Below are 23,243 nucleotides of genomic sequence, written 5' to 3'. Positions count from 1 at the left end.
TTTTACGACGGCCAAGTGTTGATGCATGGGAAGCTAAGTGTCAACTGAAAAAAATAAAAAGATAAATCACAACCTAAAAGTTGAGAATTCTGTTTTATTTGGCGGACAAAACTGAGGACTTAAACCCAGAAGACAACCTCTCAGGTAGCTCTGAGGGTCGGCTCTGAAGAGATACGGGAGGAGGAGCCAGGATATATAGGAGTTTTGCAATGAAAATCAAAAGATTAAGTAGACATCTCAAGTTACTGAATTTAGTTCTTTTCTGTGTATGGGAAGATGCAAGAATCTGGGCTCATTGAAATCATTCCTTTGATTTGCACCTTAGCTACCTAGGGCCAGCTATTTAGGGGCCTTTTCTTTCCCATCCTGAGTCCCCTCGGGGTGCACCTTTGGGGGTGGCTGCAGTGGCTGAGAGCTTGGCAGCTGGCGTCCCCTTTGTCTCCATTCTGAGTTCCCTCAGGACCCAACTATCGGTGACTTCGGGGGCTGGTAGTGCCTGATGGCTTAATGACCATCCTTTGTTTGTTAATATGGCAGGCAATATTTTTCCTTCACATAAGAAACTAGAAAAATGTGACATCTCTGGCCGAATTCTAGAACAGTGATGTTCTGGTGTTGGTGAATCTCTTCGTGCAAGTTCTGTCTGTAGCAGATTGCACACCTCAGCCTCCTCTTTCTGTGGAAGGAGGGGCGGGGGTCTGAGGGGTGTTCAGATTACCAGCAGGACTGCTAAACTGGACCCCGGTTCTCCCACTATATAATCTTCACATCCATAAACGGGAGTAACATTAACCACCTTGCAGGGCTGTAGCAGGACTCATTCATCTAATACGTATTTAATGGGCATCTAGTATATGCCAGGTTTGGGGTTGGGTGATGGGGATACAAATAGGACTTAGGATGTTTAGCAGAGTGCCTATCTCATTTAGTTATACACGGTCACTGTTAGTAGTATTAACACAGCTGTGTGTTGACGTTTGCCTGTGTCACGTAGCTTGAGTGAGAGGGGATGTGATATTTGTCACGTTCGTCACTATCCGGACGCGGGACCTGGGGAGCCTGGGTCTCCACCAACGTAAACGCGTACACTCCGGGGACATTACCGCGCGGCGTGACTGCCCCTCCTCTCCGGGCCACCAGAGGGCGCGCGGCCTCTACCGCAACCGCCCCCTGCGTCTGCGTCTGCGTCTGCGTCTGCGTCTGCGCCTGCGCTGCGCCGGCCGCCCGCCCCCCTCCCGCAGGCGCCCGCTCCGCCTCGCTGTGGAACGCTCCGCCTCCGTTGCCCCTAGCGGCTGTCTGTTGACTTCCGGGAACGCGGGAGTCGCCGATGCTCAGAGGGTCGCTTTGGGGTTCCAGGGGGATTCCAGGGTCGGCTTCGGGGCTGAGGCGCTGCCTTAGGCCCCACCGAGTCTCCCCCAACCCCTTCCCGGCCCAGGCGCAGGCTCCCCTTAGCGTCTTTCGGCATGAGGGAACCCGAGGAGGTGGTGCCCGGTGAGTGACACCCGCGGCGGTGGCGGCGGCCGGGAGGGAAGGCCGGCGGGCGGGCGGGCGGCCAGGCCCCGCCTCCGGGCCGGTCCCATCGGGGGACAGGCCCGGGCCGCGGCGGCCTGACTTTGGTCGGAGCTCTGGACGCGCCCCCGTGGGCGACTGAGGGGAGAGGAAAGAAGGGGAGGGACGGAAGGGCGGACTACGGGGAAGGGGGTGCTGGTCTTTCGTCTTCTAATTCTTTTAAAATAAGTTTGCGATGAGTTTCTCGAAGGCGGGGGAAGTTTTTACCTCCCTATGAGGTTCCCAGAGTACTTCCTTCGAGGTCCTCAGAACCCGGTTGTGTATTGAACGCAGTAAAGAGTGAGTGACCAGGGGGAGTGGGGTAAAAGAGGATGGGGAAAACGACTTGGAGAAAGGAGGGAGCCGTTAGCGAGTGGTTTTTTAAGACTTTTCCTCTGAGCTCCAGAAATAACCTTTGGCATTGAGACCCGGTACCGCGTACGTATTGTGTAACAGAAATAGAAGTTTCACGAAACAGTACTTGCTGTAGATGCGCTCAGATCTTTTCTATAATACATTCTCTTAAAAATGGTCACTGTGACCCACTAAGTTGATTTTCTGACCTACCAATGGGTCACGACCAACAGTTTGAAAAAACACTGGATTAGAGCAGAATCATGTATTCACTGAAATATGTATTGCGTTTCTGCCATGCTCTTGGGCTCAAACATGGTTAAATTCCTGCCTCAAATTCACAGCTTAGTGAGAGATTCAAGAAACTAAACAAAATGACAGGATCGTTTGACAGTAGTTGCCAGGGGGCCAGAGCAGAGCCGCCAAACCCTGGCTTGGGGTGAAGGTAACGGGGAAGGCTTCCTGGGAACCCAGAGCAGGACAAAACAGTTAAAATTATTCAGTCTATAAAAACTCAGAGCCTGTTCGAGAACCTGGCCTCCTAAATGTCAATTATCAGTTTGAACTGACACACCTCACAGTTGTTCTCAGAAGGTTTTCCACAGTGGCTAGTCTCTTGAGCATTAATATTTATTATTAATAATTGTGTTTGCTATGTTTTTCTTTCTGGTACCCGTTTAGTTTCTTTATGTGTGATCATCCTCCTTGAGATTTCCTCAAAAGCTGGGTCTGGCCTCCTATTTGGAGGTGTGTGTGTGTGTGTGTGTGTGTGTCCTCCTATTTGGAGGGGTGTGTGTGTGTGTGTGTGTGTGTGTGTGTGTGTGTGTGTGTTTACATAGTTACTGGGATCTGGTAGGAGTTTTTGATCTCTCTCCAAAATGGTACTGGACTAAAATAGTTTGTGAATACTCCTCCCATCAGGTAGCATTTAATGACTTAATTTAAGAATGTAAAAATCTCAACATCCTGCGTCCTCACGATGTTAATGATGAAACTCAATACTGTCCTGTTTCTGTGTGTGGAGAAAAGCCCTCAGTCAAGGGCTAGACCATGAGGTGTTTACCAGCGTGAGGGGGGCATTGAGTGTATCAGCTCATTCCAGGGAGTAGATGGTCCACCTCGTGACAGCAGGACTCTTAGTCATTGTGACAGTATATTTCTTACTTTACACCAGTAAATGAATAATACATAATTAATTTATTAGATTTCATAAATAAAACTAGAATGAAGTCTGAGGAATAAAACTGAGTTAAGATGAAAGAAGGAGGGCATAGACAGTGCTGGAGCAGAAGCCAAGCTGTTGGGAGACAAGAGATCTGTATAGATAAATTACTGGAAAAATATTTTAGTTAACAGGCAACATAATAAAAGTTGTGAAATCCAAACTCTCATATATTTGCAGATTCGGGTGCTGTGTTTACGTTTGGGAAAACTAAATTTGCTGAAAATAATCCCAGCAAATTCTGGTTTAAAAATGATATACCTATATATCTTTCATGTGGAGATGAACATACTGCTATTATTACAGGTTAGTGTTAAAATCTTAAATGAAGATAGTAATACTTAGAGAATCCTAAGTATTATAAATGTGCTGTGTTTGAAACATGTTGAAGATATACAGAAAGTGGAGGTTTTTTTTACTTTGCCAGATAATTCTTGACAAATTGATTTATCAAGAGTGACTTCTAAGTTCCCTTAGTATATTTAAGTGTGATTTTTCTATACATATTACTTTCTTAGAATAAATCTATTTGAATTTATCAATATAATCAAAAAATTATTACTGTATAATCTTAGAAACTTTTTTTGTGTGTGTGTGGTATGCGGGCCTCTCACTGTTGTGGCCTCTCCCGTTGCGGAGCACAGGCTCCGGACGCGCAGGCTCAGCGGCCATGGCTCACGGGCCCAGCCGCTCCGCGGCATGTGGGATCTTCCCAGACCAGGGCACGAACCCGTGTCCCCTGCATTTGCAGGCAGACTCCCAACCACTGGGCCACCAGGGAAGCCCTTAGAAACTCTTTACACCTAACAGAATATGGCTATAGGTAGATGGGCAAGGGAGCCTGTTTCAACACAGAAAAGCAATGACAGTGTTTAAGTACAGCATTTTTATTGCTTTGTGATGACTTCTTCTCACATTATGTTGCAACCGCTTCGATTTATTATTTCTTTTTCCTTCCCACCAGGAAATAATAAGCTTTTCATGTTTGGCAGTAACAACTGGGGTCAGTTAGGATTAGGATCAAAATCGACTGTTAACAAGCCAACGTGTGTCAAAGGTTTGGGGTCTTTTCTTCTTTATCACTTTAAATACTTAAAGTGTATAAAGTACTTTTATATTGATTGTGTAATTCTTTAATATATTATAAATAATAAAGTCTTTAGTTCTTTATTTTCTGAGATTTACTTGAATATTATTGGCATTTAACTTTATTTTTCATGTGATATTCAGAACTAGTTTTATATGTTAGGGTCTAAAAATCATATTGATTTTAAACCCAGAGACCACAAAGGAAGTAATGATTCTACAGTATTGCACTTGAACATCCTTTTTTTTTTTTGGCCTGTTTGTAAACCAACTTAAATATTACTGTTACTGTATATACAGAGAACAAACAATATGATATGTTAGGATTTCGAGCTCTGTCTCATTTGTTTGAGTTGTGGACATTATGGTTCTGTTGGTTTTATAAAACACACTTTACCCTGCTGTGTATAGTTAGCAGCTGTGCTGAAGAAAATATTAGAACTAGGAGTTGATTAGTACTAGTGTTCTTACAAGAACAACAGGACAAAATATTTCAAATCAGGATTGTCCCAGAAAATATGAGACATATTACATCTTTACAAAGCTTTCTCGCCATTATGTGCAAAAGCTTCTGTTTGGTTATAACCTATGAACATCAGCTATACTTGAATGGTGATGGAGATTCCTTGGGATATGACAAGAGCAGGATTCTTTATCTTTGTAGCCAAATTTTTAATTTCAGCTCAAAATTTCAGTGTAATTTATCATATGCATGCTATTTATAGATATTGCTGTGGAACTGTTGAAGTATTCCACTCGGTCAAAAAGTATTTACTGAGCACAGTCTACTAAACCCTTGGGTTTATTTACAGTGCCTATGATCCTTACTCTCAAATATCTAATCAAGCTAACAGGATTGTCTAGACTATGAGATCCTTGAGACCAGGGACTCTGTCTTAGTGATCTTTGTAGCCCCTATGCTAAGAGCTTAGGAGATGTTCTGTAAAAGTTTTTAATATGTAAATGAATGAATGAAGAACTTTAACATAGGTGTATGCCTATGAATATTGGACTTAGTGTTTTGTGGGGCAGGTAGAAAGTAAGCTTGATGATGGTGATGGCAGATTAGGGAATAGATCAGGTTGGTGAAGAGGCAGCAAAACAATGCAGTGGATCTCAGCACATGTTAATTACTTGTGGAGTTTTAAATAATATATAGATGCCTAGGCTTTACCTCAAGCCTACTGACTCAGATTCTCCAGGGGTGGGGCTGAGCTATTTGTATTTTTTTTCAAAGCACCATTGGTTACTATGATGCACAAGTCCTTGCAAAAACTTTTGCTTTATTAGTTATGAACATTGACTTTGGAGTCAGACAAGCCTGGGTTTAAATCTGTGCTACCACTTGGTTATCATTTGACCTGGATTATTTGTCATTTCCATAATCATAAAATATCTTGTCATATTTTTATATTTTTAGCTTTAAAACTGGAAAAAATGAAATTTGCTGCCTGTGGAAGGAACCACACCCTAGTTTCAACAGGTATAGTATTCAATCTGTATGACTTCCTGCCCAATTTGAGGACTGAGGTCTCACTCCTGTAACATTTGTGACTTTGTAAAATTAATAGAAATGGTAACTTGGCAACAGTAAGATTAGGATTTTTAAAAAATGTAAATGGTTAGTACACTTGTTTGCCTATGAAAATATGCAGATAAATGTTAAGTGACTGAAGAAAAAGCTTCTTTTCTTGGATTATGTCAAGGGACAGCATCTCCTTACCTGTGTGCACACCTCAGGGGCCGCTTGCTCCTGATCTTGCTCTTCCCTCTTCTTTTCTGAGGGTGAGTGGAAGCCCTCCCCAAAAGACTATTGATATGAGTTAGCACAATTCCAATCAAAATCCAAACAGGGTGTGTGTGTGTGTGTGTGTGTGTGTGTGTGTGTGTGTAGAAATTCACAAAGTGGTTCTAAAGTTTATATGGAAAAGCAAAGGACCTAGAATAGCCAAAAGAATTTTGAAAAGACCAAAATTGGAGGGCTAGCACTACCTGATTTCAAGACCTACTGTAAAGCTACAGTGATCAAGACAGTGTGCTAGCAGTGAAGACAGACAGAGATGAATGGAACAGAACAGAATCCAGAAATAGACCCACATGTTTATGCCCAAGTAATATTTGACAAAGGTGCCAAGGCAGTTCAGTGGAGAAAAGGTAGTCTTCAGCAATCCTGCTGGAACAATTAGACATCCAGGCCCTGACCACTGAGCAGTCTTTCCTACTTCCTTTCCCACAAACACAGCTTCTTCTGTCTTCAGGCTGTTCTCACTGCTTCGGCCCCTGCCTCACCTCTCTGCCCTCACTCATACTTTTCCTTTGCTGAAATGTCTTTTCTCTTTCTCTTACTTAGATTCTTGTCTCCTAAGATCCAGTATAAGTCTTACTTCATCCATGGACTCAGATTCTTGTCTCTTAAGATCCAGTATAAGTCTTACTTCATCCATGGAGCTTTTTGTGACTATTCAACTTTTTCCTTATGTCATTCTCTGAACTGCTTCAGCATACCACCAACTCTGGTTTGTTCCATATGTGTTAAATTGTGTGGTTCAATTCCATGTGGCCTTGTAGTATCTTCCATTTGAAACCTAGTCTTATTTCCTCAATTAGGTTTCATTTTTTCTAAAATAATATCTAGTTTTAAATTTTTACTGATTCAGAATGATTTTGTCCTAAGTTTCCCCTGTAATTTAGTGAGGCTTTAATTCCATGTGCATTTTTATGACAGATATAACTAATTTTAATAAGTATATTTTTTTTTAAAATAAATTTATTTATTTATTTTTGGCTGGTTGGGTCTTTGTTGATGCGTGTGGGCTTTCTCTAGTTGCGGCAAGCGGGGGCTATTCTTTGTTGCGGTGCGCGGGCTTCTCATTGCGGTGGCTTCTCTTGTTGCGGAGCATGGGCTCTAGGCATGTGGGCTTCAGTAGTTGTGGCACGCAGCCTCAGTAATTGTGGCTCTCGGGCTCAGCAGTTGTGGCTCGTGGGCTCAGTGTTGTGACACACAGGCTTAGTTGCTCCACAGCATGTGGGATCTTCCTGGACCAGGGCTCGAACCCCTGTCCCCTGCATTGGCAGGCAGATTCTTAACCACTGCACCACCAGGGAAGTCCCAATAAGTATATCTTTATGTGTCATTACTTTAGAGCTTACTGGCAATGTTTATTATCTAGGAATGATATATTTCTTAATGTGATTAAGAAAATTGTTAACATTTATATAGTTCTTACCGTGTGCCAAGTGCCATTCTAAGAATTTTATAAATGTTAACTCATTTAATCTTCATAACACCTCTATGGAGTAGGCACTATTATTATCCCATTTTACAGATGAGGAAAATGAGACACTGAGAGGTTAAGGATAGCTTGCCCAATGTTACACAACTGATAAGTGGCAAGCCAGAATTTGCACCCAGGAAGTCTGATTCTGGTGTCCTCTCTCCTAAACACAATGCTATACTGGCTTTCTATTTAGCTAGAAAATTAAAATAATTACACAACATAGAATTTTCACGTTTCTAATTATATTCTTCTTGTATTCGCCTCATTTTACTTATTATCTATTATGTCTTAGCTTTAATGGGTATGGAAGGTAAAATTAATGAACCACATCTCTTTTAAAATAGTTTGATTTGGATTATAATCTAATTTGGAAATTACTTTCCTCTTTTTCACTCTGAGTTAATAGTTCTGCATTAGCAAGAAAATGCATTCCACACATTCTGTGCATTTCAATTGCTACTTAAACTCTAGAATGATTTATAAAATCTCACAAAAATGTGGAGCCTTGCTTGTTTTGCTGTATTTTTGACGCCTAAATGAAGTTGTTCACCAAATTGTAGGATAATGCCAGCTTTCAGCTTTCTTCACTGGTAGTAGAGGAACTGTCTGATATACACTGGTCTGCCTCATAAAGATGGTGACTATGGTATACTGATGTTTTCTTTTCTGTGTGCAGAAGGAGGCAAAGTATACGCCGCTGGAGGAAATACTGAAGGACAGCTGGGACTTGGTGATACTGAAGAGAGAAACACTTTTCATCTAATTAGTTTTTTTACATCCCAGCATAAGATTAAACAACTCTCTGCTGGGTCTAACACTTCAGCTGCGCTGACTGGTAAGACTTTTTTCCACTTCAAACTGGGACACATCCCTTTTTTTTAGACCAGAATATACCAAGTCAGTAAACTGAAGACAGCAATACTGTTTAGTTTTCTTTCATTGACCATGTGTTTTCAGAAGACGTTTAAAATAGAACTTAAAATCATGACATATAGTACAACTTTATGCTTACAGACGTTTAGAAGGTAATTGTTAAATAAATTCGAAGCTGTGCTATCCATCTGTTCCTTTAGATATTCTTAAACATTATCTTCATTGTGTGTTCTGAAAGTTATATTTCAGCTTTAATGAAGTTGCTGTCAGAAACATCCTAAAAATCTGTTGGATATATGTTATTAAAATACAGTTTGTAGGGCTTCCCTGGTGGCGCAGTGGTCGAGAGTCCGCCTGCCGATGCAGGGGACACGGGTTTGTGCCCCGGTCCGGGAAGATCCCACGTGCCGCGGAGCGGCTGGGCCCGTGAGCCATGGCCACTGAGCCTGCGCGTCCGGAGCCTGTGCTCTGCAACGGGAGAGGCCACAACAGTGAGAGGCCTGCATACCGCAAAAAAAAAAAAAAAAAAAAAAAAAAAAGTTTGTAATGGTCATTGCATCTCTCTGCCCTCCCTATCAAAAGCCCATATGAGAAATTTCTTTAAAATTTGGAGCCGAGATAAACGTGTCTCACTGAAGAAGCTGCTGGTGTGCTGCTTCATTCCAGTCCGGAGAGCTGTGTAACGTGCAGTGTTAGAGAAAGCCTGTGCACGGCAACGAAGACCAAACGCAGCCCCAAAAAATTTTTTTTTAAAGAAATTGTAATAAGTAGCTACCTGGTATAAATATCTTAGTAGTACTTTTCTTTCAAGATACATAATTTTTCTAAATTAAAAAATAAATGCTCTGTTGGAAGTATAATAACTTGCCATCACTGCTACCTCTTAAAACCTTTTTTCCTCTTTGTGTTTTCTTTATAGAGGATGGAGAGCTTTTCATGTGGGGTGACAATTCTGAGGGGCAAATTGGTTTACAAAATATAACTAGTATATGTGTCCCTCATCAAGTGACCATTGGAAAACCTATCTCCTGGATCTCTTGTGGATATTACCATTCAGCTTTTGTAACAAGTAAGACAGAACAGTTTGGATTTCTCATGTTATCTCCCATTTCTAAGTTATTACTAAATAATAAAATGTCATAACATTCTACATTTCTATAGAAATATTGTCATGGTACTCCATGTAATGAAATAATTTTGGTCTGTTTTAGGTCACAGTATTTCTTCATTTCAGTAATGAGTATTTATAATTTTAAACTATCTGACGTGTTAACTTCTTTTTAATATCGATGGTACTATTTTATTTATTTCTTTAATTAATTTTTTATTTTTGTCTGTGTTGGGTCTTCTTTGATGCACACGGGCTTTCTTTAGTTGTGGTGAGCAGGGGCTACTCTTTGATGTGGTGTGCAGGCTTCTCATTGCAGTGGCTTCTCGTTGCGGAGCACGGGCTCTAGGGACGCGGGCTTTGGTAGCTGCGGCACGTGCGCTCAGTAGTTGTGGCTCATGGGCTCAAGAGCGCAGGCTCATTAGTTGTGGTGCACAGGCTTAGTTGCTCGGCGGCATGTGGGATCTTCCCAGACCAGGGCTCGAACCCGTGTCCCCTGCACTGGCAGGCGAATTCTTAACCACTGTGCAACCAGGGAAGTCCCTTAACTTTTTTTAATGAATGTTAGATCTATTAGGAAAACAAAATTTATGCATAAGAAACCCTTCTAAATTTTGGCTCTCAAACTTCTTAGACTCTTTGGCATTAAAAACAAGACCTGTGAGCCTCTTTTCTCTGGATCCACTTGGCTCTGTACTTTGACCTACTCTATTCTTGTCCTGATAATTCGTTCTTATTGTTTCAGTACATGAGTCATAGATTTTCATTGTAGGAATAGGGATGAAGATTAGATGAAAAAGGAAGGGGGTTCAGTATGGGATATGCTTTCCTTTGTTGGGACTTTTCTCAGGATCCCCCGTTTCTCCTTTTCCTGGGCTCACTGGCAACCTTCTCTATCTTAGTTAAAATATTTTAAATGTTGGACTCTAACTATTATAGCCTACATCTACACTGGTAGTAATACCAGAAGTATGATCATGGTTTTCCATCTTATTTATGGTTTTCCTAACAGTAAAAACACCCAGCAGAAATAGTTCCATGGACCCTCTTAGATATCTCTCTAAATATTGTTTTATACATTTACTTCCTATTCTGTGCACCTCAGATTCAGGTTTAGAAAGTGCTTATTGACCTATCCCAGTGCCCCCCAGGTTTACCAATGAATTGGTAGCAACTTGTTACCAAGAAAAGGCAAACTCTGACTTGGCTGGGTTTGTTCACTACTGGGTCAGTTTGTGTCTTGAAGAAACAATATTTATTCAATCAATAAATATTGTTGAATGAGGAGGTGAGTGAATGAATGATAAATTGACTGTGTTCCTTGGGGCAATACCACATACCAACTTATTTGCAACTCCTGGGGTTGGTATAGTCTGTACTCACTTTGTTTATGAAACAGAAAACAGGGAAAAAAATACCCGTGCAAGAACAAATAATCAAAAGCATTGTCTTATATTTGGGCCTTAATAAAACTCCCAGAAACAATTTTTATTTACTACTGCTTTAGCCAGTAGGGAAACAAGTGGAATTATTCGTTTTAACCAATAGGCATTACATTGAACTTTTTTGTTTTGTTTTCTGTTTTTATGCCTTTTTTAAAAAACAGCTTTATTGATGTATAGGTCACCTACCATACAATTCACCCATTTAAGGTGTGAGGAGCAGCAGGAATTTATAGACAGTAGTAGAAAGAGACTTATCTGGACTTAGTAACTCCTTTCATATGAGAGGCAAGAAGCGTGGGAAAAGGGGGAGCGTGCTGACTTACTGAGCACTTCTGTGCCAGTGTTTGCCGAATACTTCAGAGAAAACTGTGGTTCAGAAAGCTTCATTTTTTGTACAGATCAATCTAAAAAATGAGTATAGCTGTGTTTGCAGTATTTGACCAAGTTTTAAGTGGCACATACCATGTGCGTTAGATGTCATACAACTTCCCTAAGTTCTGATTTGCTAGAAGGGCTCTCAAGCTTCAGTAGCTGGTTGTACTCGTGGCTTAGATTTATTACAGCAAAGGATACTGAGCAAAAGCAGCAGGAAAGATCTGTATCCTCCAGAGAGGTCCAGTATGCGCTTCCTGGTCCTTCCTATTCCAAGGCCGCACAGGACATGTTTTCTCTTTGGCAGTGAACTACAGACTACAGGGATGTGTGTGTAATGTCTCTGCTCAGGGAAGCCTACTCTATTCTCAGGGTCTGAGGCTTTTGTGTGGGTGGCTGGTGTCATGTAGGCACATCCTGCTAGCAACTAGTCATGGCAACTGCAACTCGGGTCCCTCAACAGTGAAACCAGGTGCACATCATCAGTGTTGAAGTTTGTGCAAAGCAAGCCTCTCTTAGCTTCTTGCTAAGCTGGCATAATTCATTTCTCCAGGTGTACATAACAAAAACATCAATCACCAACATAAAGAACACTCCCAAGGGCCACATTCCCAGGGGTTGGTCAACAGTCAGTCAGTCATGCTTCTCTTGGAGACATGCAAATAATACAAGAGGTGCTGTGTTACCTCTTTCCTCATATCAGTGGTGATGCGTTCTGTGTCATAATCTTTGGATTAGATTATGTATTTACAACAGTTTTTAAATTCCTGTTTTATAGAACTCAGTTCAGTTCATAGAAATGAATAAAAAAAGTTCCTGCTTTCAAGAAGCTCATAGTATAGCGTGGGACGTGTGATAACAGAAGAAAATAAATAGTATTGGTATGGACAAGGCAGTGATTAAATGTCATGAGTTCCTTAATAAGAGAATCTTTCTGGAAAAAGTGCCATCTAACTGAGTAAAATCTGCTATCTTTAGAGTCACCATATTTACTTCACACATAAATGGGTTTTCTACAATAAGTTTCATTAAAAGCAATTATTTATTCACCAAGTATTCATTAAATGTTTAATGTACTAGACACACTGCTAAGTTCTTGCAATACCATAGTGAGCAAGACAAAATCCATGTCCTTATGGGGGTTTAATGTCGAGTCATTTTGCTTTATTGAAAGTAGGTAGAAGTAAGATCATCTTTTCTATATATTGTGAAACAGGTAAAATAATTTTCTAGTTTTTACTAGTAGTGCTGGTCGTGAATTCTTCAGGAAGATTTTGGATTAGAATAATCAAGGGGAAGGGAAAATCTACCTTTATTTCCTTACCATTCAGTAAAAATATCTCAAGAAAGGTCAAATTTATTAAGTTGAGATTTTCTACATTTTTTTTATCAAACGTGAGAACATGTACCAAAAAGACCGGTATTTGTTCATGTCTCTGTCATCATCGATCACTGTCCTTTTCCTCCAATAGCGGAGGGAGAACTGTACACCTTTGGAGAACCTGAGTATGGGAAGTTAGGTCTTCCCGAAAAGCTGCTGATCAATCACAAAGTGCCCCAGCTGGTGCCTGGAATTCCTCAGAAGGTGATCCAAGTAGCTTGTGGTGGAGGGCACACAGTTGCGCTCACAGGTATGTGTGCGGCTCCGTTCCCTGCTTTCTTTGGTAGCTAATGAAAACAGCTTTTTTTACATTCATTTATTTTTATTGTGGTAGGAACACTTAACATCTGATCCGTCCTCTTAACAGATTTTTAAGTTTACAATACAGTATTGTTATCTATAGGCACAATGTTGTATGGCAGGTTTCTAGAACTTTTACCTTTGCAGAGCTGAAACCTTATACCCATTCATTAGCAGCTCCCCTCTCCCCCTACCCCAGCCCCTGGCAACCACCATTCAAGTCTCTGCTTCGATGAGTTTGACTGTTTTAGATACTTCATGTAAGTTGGCTTTGCATCTTTTTCCATCAAGAACCCCACCTTTTGTTCCTATAGTTAATAAGCATTTCTGGCCTGTGGAAGAAATTTTTAAGTAGAAAAAAATGAATCTTGTTGAATTATTTTTGCTAACATAATTGACATTTTCATGATCTTAACACGTTTAATGGCAGCACATAAGGTTTTTTAGCTCATTTTCAAGAACAAATTGTTTTCCTCATATATATGTATTCCATATTTATTTAAAATTGACATTATTTTTTCTGAAATATCTTATTTTGGAGAAGCTCCCTGCTAATACTGTTTTCTACTTGTCATTGATAATTCTTTTTGATATTCACAATGTCTAACTTGGTGATTTCTTTGTGATTTTTATGTTCTGTTATAGTAATTCATTAAAGTGTTAAGATTTTAAATTACAGATAATAAAAAAAGTTAGAACTTTAATAGTAATGTCACTTTTGGCTTCTGAACTTTGTATTTGGTATGACATGTGACTTCTCAGGATTCTAGTCAGGATAATTAAAATAGACTTACTACTTGTTAATATGCTTACTAAATTGATGCTCCCAAATTTGTTCAGCATTCGATTTATTTTAGATGAGTAGTATAGAGGTAATGCAGTTAGATAGTGAATGGTTATGATATATTTTGGTCAAAAAGAAATAAACAGTTTCTGAAGTCACCACTTAATCTTCAGTAACCCAAAGCTAGAAGTGTTCTAGACAAATTTTAAGTAATATCCAGTTCTCAGATGATAATGCTTAAATGTTGCAAGGTGATTAAGCAATATTTTATCTTTAGATTTTCCTCTCTTACATCGCTTTTCCTTGACTTCCTATTCTAGTCCCAGTCATGTGTATAAAGCTATGGTTTCCCAGAATTACAATTTCCAGATGGAATCTTTTCAAAGTGAGAAATAATTTTTTTCCAGGCCTCAACTCTAAATTTGGAAATAATTCTGAGGTTTAAGTTTTTTTTTAAACTTCTTCTGATAAAGTGAATTTTCATATAATTTCTAAAAGATTTATGTTAGGAATTAAACTTCAAAATTAATCTTTATAAATTATCTGAAAATTTATTCTATAGGCAGAAATGCAACTTATTCTTCATGTGTTATGTTATTTTATATGCTAAGGCAGGGGCCAGGGAGAGTCGTGTGTCTAAAGGACGCTTTCATCACCACTCGTTTATCCTATTTTTGTGCTTTTCCATTTCTCAAGACTATGTGAGCTAATATTTACTGTTATTGGAGTTCCTTTGGAATCACTTCAAAAATATTAATATAATATAGTATGGATAAACAACAAGGTCCTACTGTATAGCACAGGGAACTATATTCAGTATCCTGTGACAAACCATAATGGAAAAGAATATGAAAAAGAATATATATATGTATAACTGAGTCACTTTGCTATACAGAGGAAAATAACATAACATTGTCAATCAACTATACTTCAATAAAATTAAAAAAAAAATTTAATATAGAGGAAAGGCTTTTCCCCTCCTTTGATTATTATTGCATTTCCTAGTAAATGAGCTTTACCTGTGAATAAATCTAGCATGTCTGATGTAAGTTTTCATTCTCATGCTAATTCTCCTCTGAAATTGTTTTCTAAAATAGGTTATTCCATTAAATTACTGTTAATAAGTAAGGACTTCTGTAGGAAACACTATTCGTTTAGTTAGGGCAGTGAAAGGAATTAGCTTAATGACAATTGATGATTTTTAACAAACTGAGTGGTAATTATAGGGACTTTTTAGGTAGTAGTTCACCGACTTTTGTGTCTTTAGCAATTCCTTCTATGGTTATATGTAAAAGATAAAATCAGGCCCATGCCATTATTGTTGCAATTGTGTACCTTGTCATTTTTCTCTTCCTTTATCACTGAGGAATGTATACGTAAGTATTAGGTATTCTTATATGAGTATTTCTTTGAGAGGCCCTTAACCCTCATTATAAAAGGTGGAATAGCACTGTTTTTCTAGATATAATGGTGACAGTGCCTGTACCTCTGAAATCCTTTTCTTGTGTTTGCCCCTCCCCTTTCAGAGAAGGCCGTGTACACCTTTGGGCTGGGACAGTTTGGTCAACTGGGTCTTGGCACTTTTATTTTTGAAACTTCAGAACCCAAAGCCGTTGAAAATATTAAGGATCAGAAAATAAGTTATGTTTGCTGTGGGGAAAACCACACAGCTTTGATAACAGGTACAGATCAGAATTTCTGTTAATATACTTACGGAACTGGGTATATTTTATTACAAGATAAATACTGTATGGGATGAAAGTATCTAACTTAAGCAAAGGAAATAATAACTGAGAAAATGGAATTCTTTGTTTAATATGCCAACGTGTAAAGTTGTAAACTCCTTTTTCATATCTTAGTTTAATTTAAAATCAGTGTAAATGATCCAAAGGTTTAGAGCCTCAAAATGTGTCAATGCTATCAGAGGTAAGACCATAGCGTTATACTGTGGCAGAAGTATAAAAAGTAAAAAGCTGGAATCTTTTTGAAATTGTATCAATTTGAAGGCTCTGAACTCTGCTCAGACCAAAGGGAAAAGTCTTGTAAGAAAGAACTTATTTTAAAATATTCTCCCTCTTCAGTCTGACAGCTACATTCAGGCTGAGTAAATTCTTATGATGCTTCTGCCACTGGGAGGCGTTTTCAGGAGTAACACCTTCATACTTTCTCCACAGTGGTAGACAGAAAGGTACCTCAAAGACTATTAATTAAATGAATACCTGGGTCCTCTAGCTCTTCTGCTCTGTAGTTTCCCCTTTATCTGGGGAGATGGTGCTATGGGTCTACTTCTCAACCTCAGAAACTAGGTGCTGCCAATGTAGGACTCAATAAAGGTACTTCCCTAAAATGACTGACTCACCTATAGATAATTAATATGGAGCTGGAGGAATCAGGCTCCCTGACTTCAGACTATACTACAAAGCTACAGTAATCTAGACAGTATAGTACTGACACAAAAATAGAAATATAGATCAATGGGACAGTATAGAAAGCCCAGAGATAAACCCACGCACATATGGTCACCTTATCTTTGATAAAGGAGGCAAGAATATACAGTGGAGAAAAGACAGCCTCTTCAATAAGTGGTGCTGGGAAAACTGGACAGCTACATGTAAAAGTATGAAATTAGAACACTCCCTAACACCACACACAAAAATAAACTCAAAATGGATTAAAGACCTAAATGTAAGGCCAGACACTATCAAACTCTTAGAGGCAGAACACTCTATGACATTAATCACAGCAAGATCCTTTTTGACCCACCTCCTAGAGAAATGGAAATAAAAACAAAAATAAACAAATGGGACCTAATGAAACTTAAAAGCTTTTGCACAGCAAAGGAAACCATAAACTAGAGCAAAAGACAACCCTCAGAATGGGAGAAAATATTTGCAAATGAAGCAACTGACAAAGGATTAATCTCCAAAATTTACAAGCAGCTCATGCAGCTCAATAACTAAAAAACAAACAACCCAATCCAAAAATGGGCAGACGACCTAAATAGACATTTCTCCAAAGAAGATATCCAGATTGCCAACAAATACATGAAAGAATGCTCAACATCATTAATCATTAGAGAAATGCAAATCAAAACTACAATGAGATACTGTCTCACGCCGGTCAGAATGGCCATCATCAAAAAATCTACAAACAATAAATGCTGGAGAGGGTGTGGAGAAAAGGAAATCCTCTTGCACTGTTGGTAGGAATGTAAATTGATGCAGCCACTATGGAGAACAGTATGAAGGTTCCTTAAAAATCTAATAGAATTACCATACGACCCAGCAATCCCACTACTGGGCATATACCCTGAGAAAACCATAATTCAAAAAGAGTCATGTACTGTAATGTTCATTGCAGCTGTGTTTACAATAGCCAGGACATAGAAGCAACCTAAGTGTCCATCAACAGACAAATGGATAAAGAAGATGTGGCACATATATACAGTGGAATATTACTCAGCCATAAAAAGAAACGAAATTGAGTTATTTGTAGTGAGGTGGATGGACCTAGAGTCTGTCATACAGAGTGAAGTAAGTCAGAAAGAGAAAAACAAATACTGTATGCTAACACATATATATGGAATCTAAGGGAAAAAAAAAGGTCATGAAGAACCTAGGGGTAAGATGGGAATAAAGACACAGACCTACTAGAGAATGGACTTGAGGATATGGGGAGAGGGAAGGGTAAGCTGTGACAAAGTGAGAGAGTGGCATGGGCATATATACACTACCAAACGTAAAATAGGTAGCTAGTGGGAAGCAGCCACATAGCACAGGGAGATCAGCTCGGTGGTTTGTGACCCCTTAGAGGGGTGGGATAGGGAGGGTGGGAGGGAGGGAGACACAAGAGGGAAGAGATATGGGAACATATGTATATGTATAACTGATTCACTTTCTTATAAAGCAGAAACTAACACACCATTGTAAAGCAATTATACTCCAATAAAGATGTTAAAAAAGAAATGAGCGTAAAGCTTCACAAATACATCAATAAATTAAAACTATTGACACATTAAATGAAAATATGTAATTTGAGAAGAATAAAAATTAAGTGAAATATATTTCATTTGAATTACAAAAAATATATATTCTCCATAATTTTAATTACTTTGGAATAAAAGGCTCTGTAATTTCTCTGTTTGTAGCTCATCATTTCTATCTAAAAAGTAAAGCATTAAAAAGTCATAAATCATATAGTATTTTGAAATAATCGGGATACTGGTATTTCTGCATTTTCCCCTTCTTTTGCAAGTTTCTGCTACGATGAACCTCATCTAATGGTATATGCTTAGGGGAACTAGCACTCAGCAAATACAAGGTATTACCAAGTACTGTCCCTTCTTCCCCAAAGAACTTTGCAGAGAGAACTATCTGCCCATTTTCAAGTATCAGTGTCCTTATTAATGTTGCATGAAATTGAACTATATAGAATGTAAAGAATTACTGTTCATTCACAATCCCAGAAGAGTTGTTGATATGTATGCCTTACTGCAAGTCTTAAGCTCAGTTTCTCTGTCTTTACTGCCATTTTCCATCAACTCTAAATTGTCACTGATCGTAAATACACATTTTTTATGGATCATTTAACATACAATTAGGTTATTTGGTTAAACTTTCATAATACCTTTCCTCCTGATGAAAGAAGTTATAGCACAAACAATTGAACATTATTTGACTTTTTTGCTCATGAATCCTCCCCAGGGACAGGTGTTATGAATTTTTTCTTTGTCCAGGACTAATGAGAGATATGTAGTGAGTTTTCTGTAAGTTCTTGCCAGTTCCCCATTATAGCCAGTGGCTCATGTTTTAAAAAGCTCTCTGAGGTTGGAAGTGTGATCAGGCAGCTTGATCAGAGTTTATTTTTTCTGGCTAAAGATAATCAGGTTTGAAAAAAAAAACCTTAACATTTTGAATAAGAATATCAGGGTCAAAAAAAGCAAAAAGATGATAAGGAGTATATATAAAGAAAGGAAATAAATACCTAATAGTAAGAATTATAACAATCTAAATTTAGAATCTAAACGCTGGTTATTGCTTATTTATAGGGAATCTATTTGTTTTTAATAATTTTTGAACTTTCCACTTTAGTGAATTTTTTTATTATTTCTAATTATTTTTTCAGGCAGTTCTCGCGGCTTTTCTTACTATACAATTACTTTGCCATCCTAAAGTACAAGTCCCCATATATGATCTTGTCACTTCCCAGCTTAAAACCATTCATTTAGCTTATTACTGTTCTTAATATAGAGTTCAAAAATGCTTAATATGAGCTAATAAGATCCTCTGTCGTGTGATTACTTCTTCCCTCTTCAGGCTCATCTCATACCACTCTCACCTTTGTGCTCCAGACACATTGGTTGCCTTTTGGCTTCTTGACTGGGCTGTGTTTTCTCTTGATTCACAGCCTTTGTATGTACTGCTGGCCTCTGCCTGGAAGATTTTTTGCTCCCTTCTTCTTGTAACTAAACCCTAATCCTTTCAGCTTCAGTTTAAAAGCCTTTCCTAATCTCCAGACTGGAGGGAGAGCCCCTCCTCTGCACCTATACTGGCACCCTTTCCTTTCCTTCTGCTTCCATGGCACTTGCCTCACTTGAGATGGAGAGTATGAAAGAAAGGCTTGAGGAGTGAATGTACAGAATACCTGCTATGGCAGTGGGCAAAACGATTAACTGGAGAGAAGGGACAAAATTACTCATCATCATCTTGGCCCAGCTATATAGGGGACCCCAGTATTGATATAGGGACCAGCAGCTTGGTTGGTTTATGGCATTTCCTTCAGCAGCTTTCCACAACCCTGAAGCAGAAGTAAAAGAGACAGTTGGATTGATCGAAACTAGTGGTGATTTTGTCTCCACAGGGGACACATGGCAATGTCTGGAGATGTTTTTGATTGTCACAACTGCAGAGGCAGGGTATTCTATGGGCATTTAGTAGGTAGAAGCCAAGGATGCTGCTAAACATCCCACGATGCACAGGACAGACCCATACAACCAAGAATTATCTGGCCTCAAATGTCTGTAGTGCCGAGGTTGAAAAACCCTGACCTAATCAGTGACCTGAGGAAAAAAGAAAATAGATTGTATTGGGATGTAGGAGGTCAGAATACAAAAATCTCCTTCTTGAGATGATGGTGTGTATCACAAGATCTTATGCTGGGTTGCTGCTGCTCCACACAGCACCTCACACACCTGGGTCTCAACTTCACAAGCCACCAAGAGCTTAGTGATTTATTCTCGGGGTATCTATTGCCTCATGTTATGTGTGGACAACAGAAACCATAGAGAGTGTGGAAACATCAGTGGAGCAGAGTAAATTTAATGGAGAATATGAGGGGAAAATTGCAATGTAAGTTAATGTATTTGTCTATTTACAAATAGATCCATGAAAGTAACACTTTTATAATTCTCTCTTTTTTTCATTTTAGATTTAGGCCTTATGTATACTTTTGGAGACAGTCGACATGGAAAATTAGGACTTGGACTGGAGAGTTTTGCCAATCAGTTCGTTCCTACTTTGTGTTCTAATTTTTTGAAGTTTATAGTACAGTTGGTAAGGACATCACATTTCCCTGTTTACATGTTCATATTCCTATATTTGAGTCTTTCAGTATTTCATAGAAAATAAGTACTTTTCTGTTTATATGAAATATCATAGCTATATCTAGTAAATATACTTGTGTCCTAAAGGCCAAATGTCAGACATCACGGCACTCTGAAAATCTGTCCCTTTTCTAATGTTCCTCCTCTAACATCTTCCTTTCTGCCCTAATCTTGACTCTTCTACTTCATTTTCATATGTCTCTTGAGAGCCAAGACTGTGCCATGCCTGGAAGCTTTGTGTTTCCTGTAGCTCCCAGCAGAGTGCCTCACTCACAGTGGTCATCTGTAAATATTTGCTGGATTAGATATCACTAGGACTCTCAAATCCTGCACAAGAAAAATATCTGATAATAAATGAAGCGTTTTGAAATTATATTTAATTGGTTAAGTGTTATTTGGATAAGGTGTTGTTTCAGTGGCATCTCCATCAGGCACTGTATCTCTGTTGTTTCTAACACTTTTGCCAATTAAGAACTATAAACTTGAAAATTTTGTTTACTCAGTGATGATAATATTACTTGGAATTTGTTCTCCAAAGGCTCAGAGCCTCGTACTATGGAACACTTCCATTCCTTGATTTGACACCTGTTTAATGAATGCCTGCTTGGTACAAGATACTGGACTGAGGATGAGGAATACAGAGCATGCAGTGATGAACACAGTGACCAGATTTTCATTGACTAAGCTTATAATCTTATGGGGAAGATGGTTTCTGTTTTGTTTTGTTTTGTTTTGTTTTTTGTTTTTTGCGGTACGCGGGCCTCTCACTGTTGTGGCCTCTCCCGTTGCGGAGTACAGGCTCCGGACACACAGGCTCGGCGGCCATGGCTCACAGGCCCAGGCGCTCCGCGGCATGTGGGACCTTCCCAGACCGGGGCATGAACCCGTGTCCCCTGCATCGGCAGGCAGACTCTCAACCACTGCGCCACCAGGGAAGCCCGGGAAGATGGTTTTTAAAAGGTGCTATACAGAAAACATATCAATTTTAACTTTGAACATACGAAGGGAAAGGTTCAGAGTATGCTCTTCTATGTCATGTAGAACACTATGAAGACACCAGAAGTCTGTGTATTGCAAACACAATGTTTTTTAAAGCATTTTATTGAAAATCAGTTATTTCTCAAAATCGTTTGGATGTTGATTTCCTTTTTCATTGTTCTATCATTGTGCATGCTTGCGTTTTGCTCTCAGGACTTTTAAGCATTAAACTTAAAAAATCTTCATGTATAAAGACATAATTATCCCAAGAGACTGATTTATTCTTGGGTCCCTTCTTTCCAAGTAGAACTTGTCTGAGTAATTTTTTCGAGTTGTTAGTGTTGCTCCAAGATTAAAATAGCATTTTCTAACTTGTAAAGAGAAATATAATGTGCCAAATAGGTTTTTTTCTCTATACTGTATATTCAGTTGAAAGTAAAATGGTATGTTAAACTTGTTCTAGTTTTCAATAATAGTGTTTAAAGAATATATATTGTAAGGGCTTCCCTGGTGGTGCAGTGGTTAAGAATCTGCCTGCCAATGCAGGGGACACAGGTTCGAGCCCTCGTCCAGGAAGATCCCACATGCTGTGGAGCAGCTAAGCCCATACGCCACAACTACTGAGACTGTGCTCTAGAGCCCATGAGCCACAACTACTGAGCCTGCGTGCCACAACTACTGAAGCCTGTGCACCTAGAGCCCGTGCTCCACAACAAGAGAAGCCACCACAATGGGAAGACCACGCACTGCAATGAAGACTAGCCCCCACTCACCGCAACTAGAGAAAGCCCGTGTGCAGCAATGAAGACCCAATGCAGCCAAAAATAAATAAATAAATATTTTAAAAAAAGAATATATTGTAATTCGTGTGTGTGTGTGTGTGTGTGTGTGTTTGTAGAGAGAGAGATTTCAGTCAGTCTAGGAAGTCTACCGCTAAGTTAATGTTTTGTAGCTGAAAACTGTTAAAGACCCATTTGTGGGGCTTCCCTGGTGGCGCTGTGGTTGAGAATCAGCCTGCCAATGCAGAGGACACGGGTTTGAGCCCTGGTCCGGGAAGATCCCACATGCCACGGAGCAACTAAGCCCATGCACCATGACTGAGCCTGTGCTCTAGAGCCCACGTGACACAACTACTGAAGCCTGCGTGCCTAGAGCCGGTGCTCTGCAACAAGAGAAGCCACCGCAACGAGAAGCCTGTGCACCGCAACAAAGAGTAGCCCCTGCTCGCCACAACTAGAGAGAAGCCGGCACACAGCAACGAAGACCCAACGCAGCCAAAAATAAAAATAAAAAACAAAACAAACCCATTTGTGTTTGAAGCCAGTGTCAATTAATTTATCTGTGAATTTATGCTGCAGGTTGCTTGCGGTGGATGTCACATGCTAGTTTTTGCCACTCCACGACTTGATGGGGCAGAAGATGTTGAGTTAGATGAAATAGATGATTGTTGCTTACCTTCAGCTACATCTCTGCCCATCAGTGATCTGACTTCAGGAAACGTACTGCAGAGATCTTTATCAGCACGTGTGCGGCGAAGAGAGAGGGTACAGTTGTGGCCTATTCTATATAATAATGTTGTCTAGCACTGTAAAGAAAACAAATTTTTTTTCTTTTTAAACCAAAGAAGGGTCTTCTTAGGTAAATTTACTAAATAAAATGATTAGAATTGAGGGCTTACAAACTTTTAAAGCAAACTCAGAATTAAACTGGTAAATATACAAACTAGAAAATTGAAATGATCGTGGATAACCTTTGCTTGTAGACAGTGGTACTTACCGCTATCTTATCACCTCAGATAGAATGCTAAGTTGTTTTCTCAACCATCTGTGGATTGACTTCTACTTTGCTTTTATCTTGTAAAGCTAATACCTCATGAGCAATGAAAGGTTATATATATATATTATAACTAATGA

At 39.4% G+C, this 23,243-nt stretch overlaps 1 protein-coding gene across 2 annotated transcripts in view; it reads left to right on the top strand.

Annotated features, from left to right (window-relative positions):
• The first annotated feature begins 1,309 nt into the window (after window positions 1-1,309).
• RPGR (retinitis pigmentosa GTPase regulator) overlaps window positions 1,310-23,243 on the top strand; it is a 62,080-nt gene continuing 40,146 nt past the window's right edge. For both annotated transcript variants that reach the window (XM_079909886.1, XM_079909887.1), the window contains exons 1-10: window positions 1,310-1,491; window positions 3,305-3,430; window positions 4,089-4,181; window positions 5,631-5,693; window positions 8,165-8,323; window positions 9,281-9,430; window positions 12,759-12,917; window positions 15,278-15,433; window positions 20,178-20,302; window positions 22,689-22,874. In XM_079909886.1, coding sequence (XP_079766012.1) covers window positions 1,464-1,491; window positions 3,305-3,430; window positions 4,089-4,181; window positions 5,631-5,693; window positions 8,165-8,323; window positions 9,281-9,430; window positions 12,759-12,917; window positions 15,278-15,433; window positions 20,178-20,302; window positions 22,689-22,874 — 1,245 coding nt within the window. In that variant the 5' untranslated portion in view covers window positions 1,310-1,463. The remainder of the gene's footprint in view (window positions 1,492-3,304; window positions 3,431-4,088; window positions 4,182-5,630; window positions 5,694-8,164; window positions 8,324-9,280; window positions 9,431-12,758; window positions 12,918-15,277; window positions 15,434-20,177; window positions 20,303-22,688; window positions 22,875-23,243) is intronic.

Source organism: Stenella coeruleoalba, assembly GCF_951394435.1.
Source record: "Stenella coeruleoalba genome assembly, chromosome: X".
NCBI classification, from domain to species: domain Eukaryota; kingdom Metazoa; phylum Chordata; class Mammalia; order Artiodactyla; family Delphinidae; genus Stenella; species Stenella coeruleoalba.
Note: the sequence above shows the minus strand (reverse complement) of the source record. Positions and strands in the feature narration are given on the sequence as shown.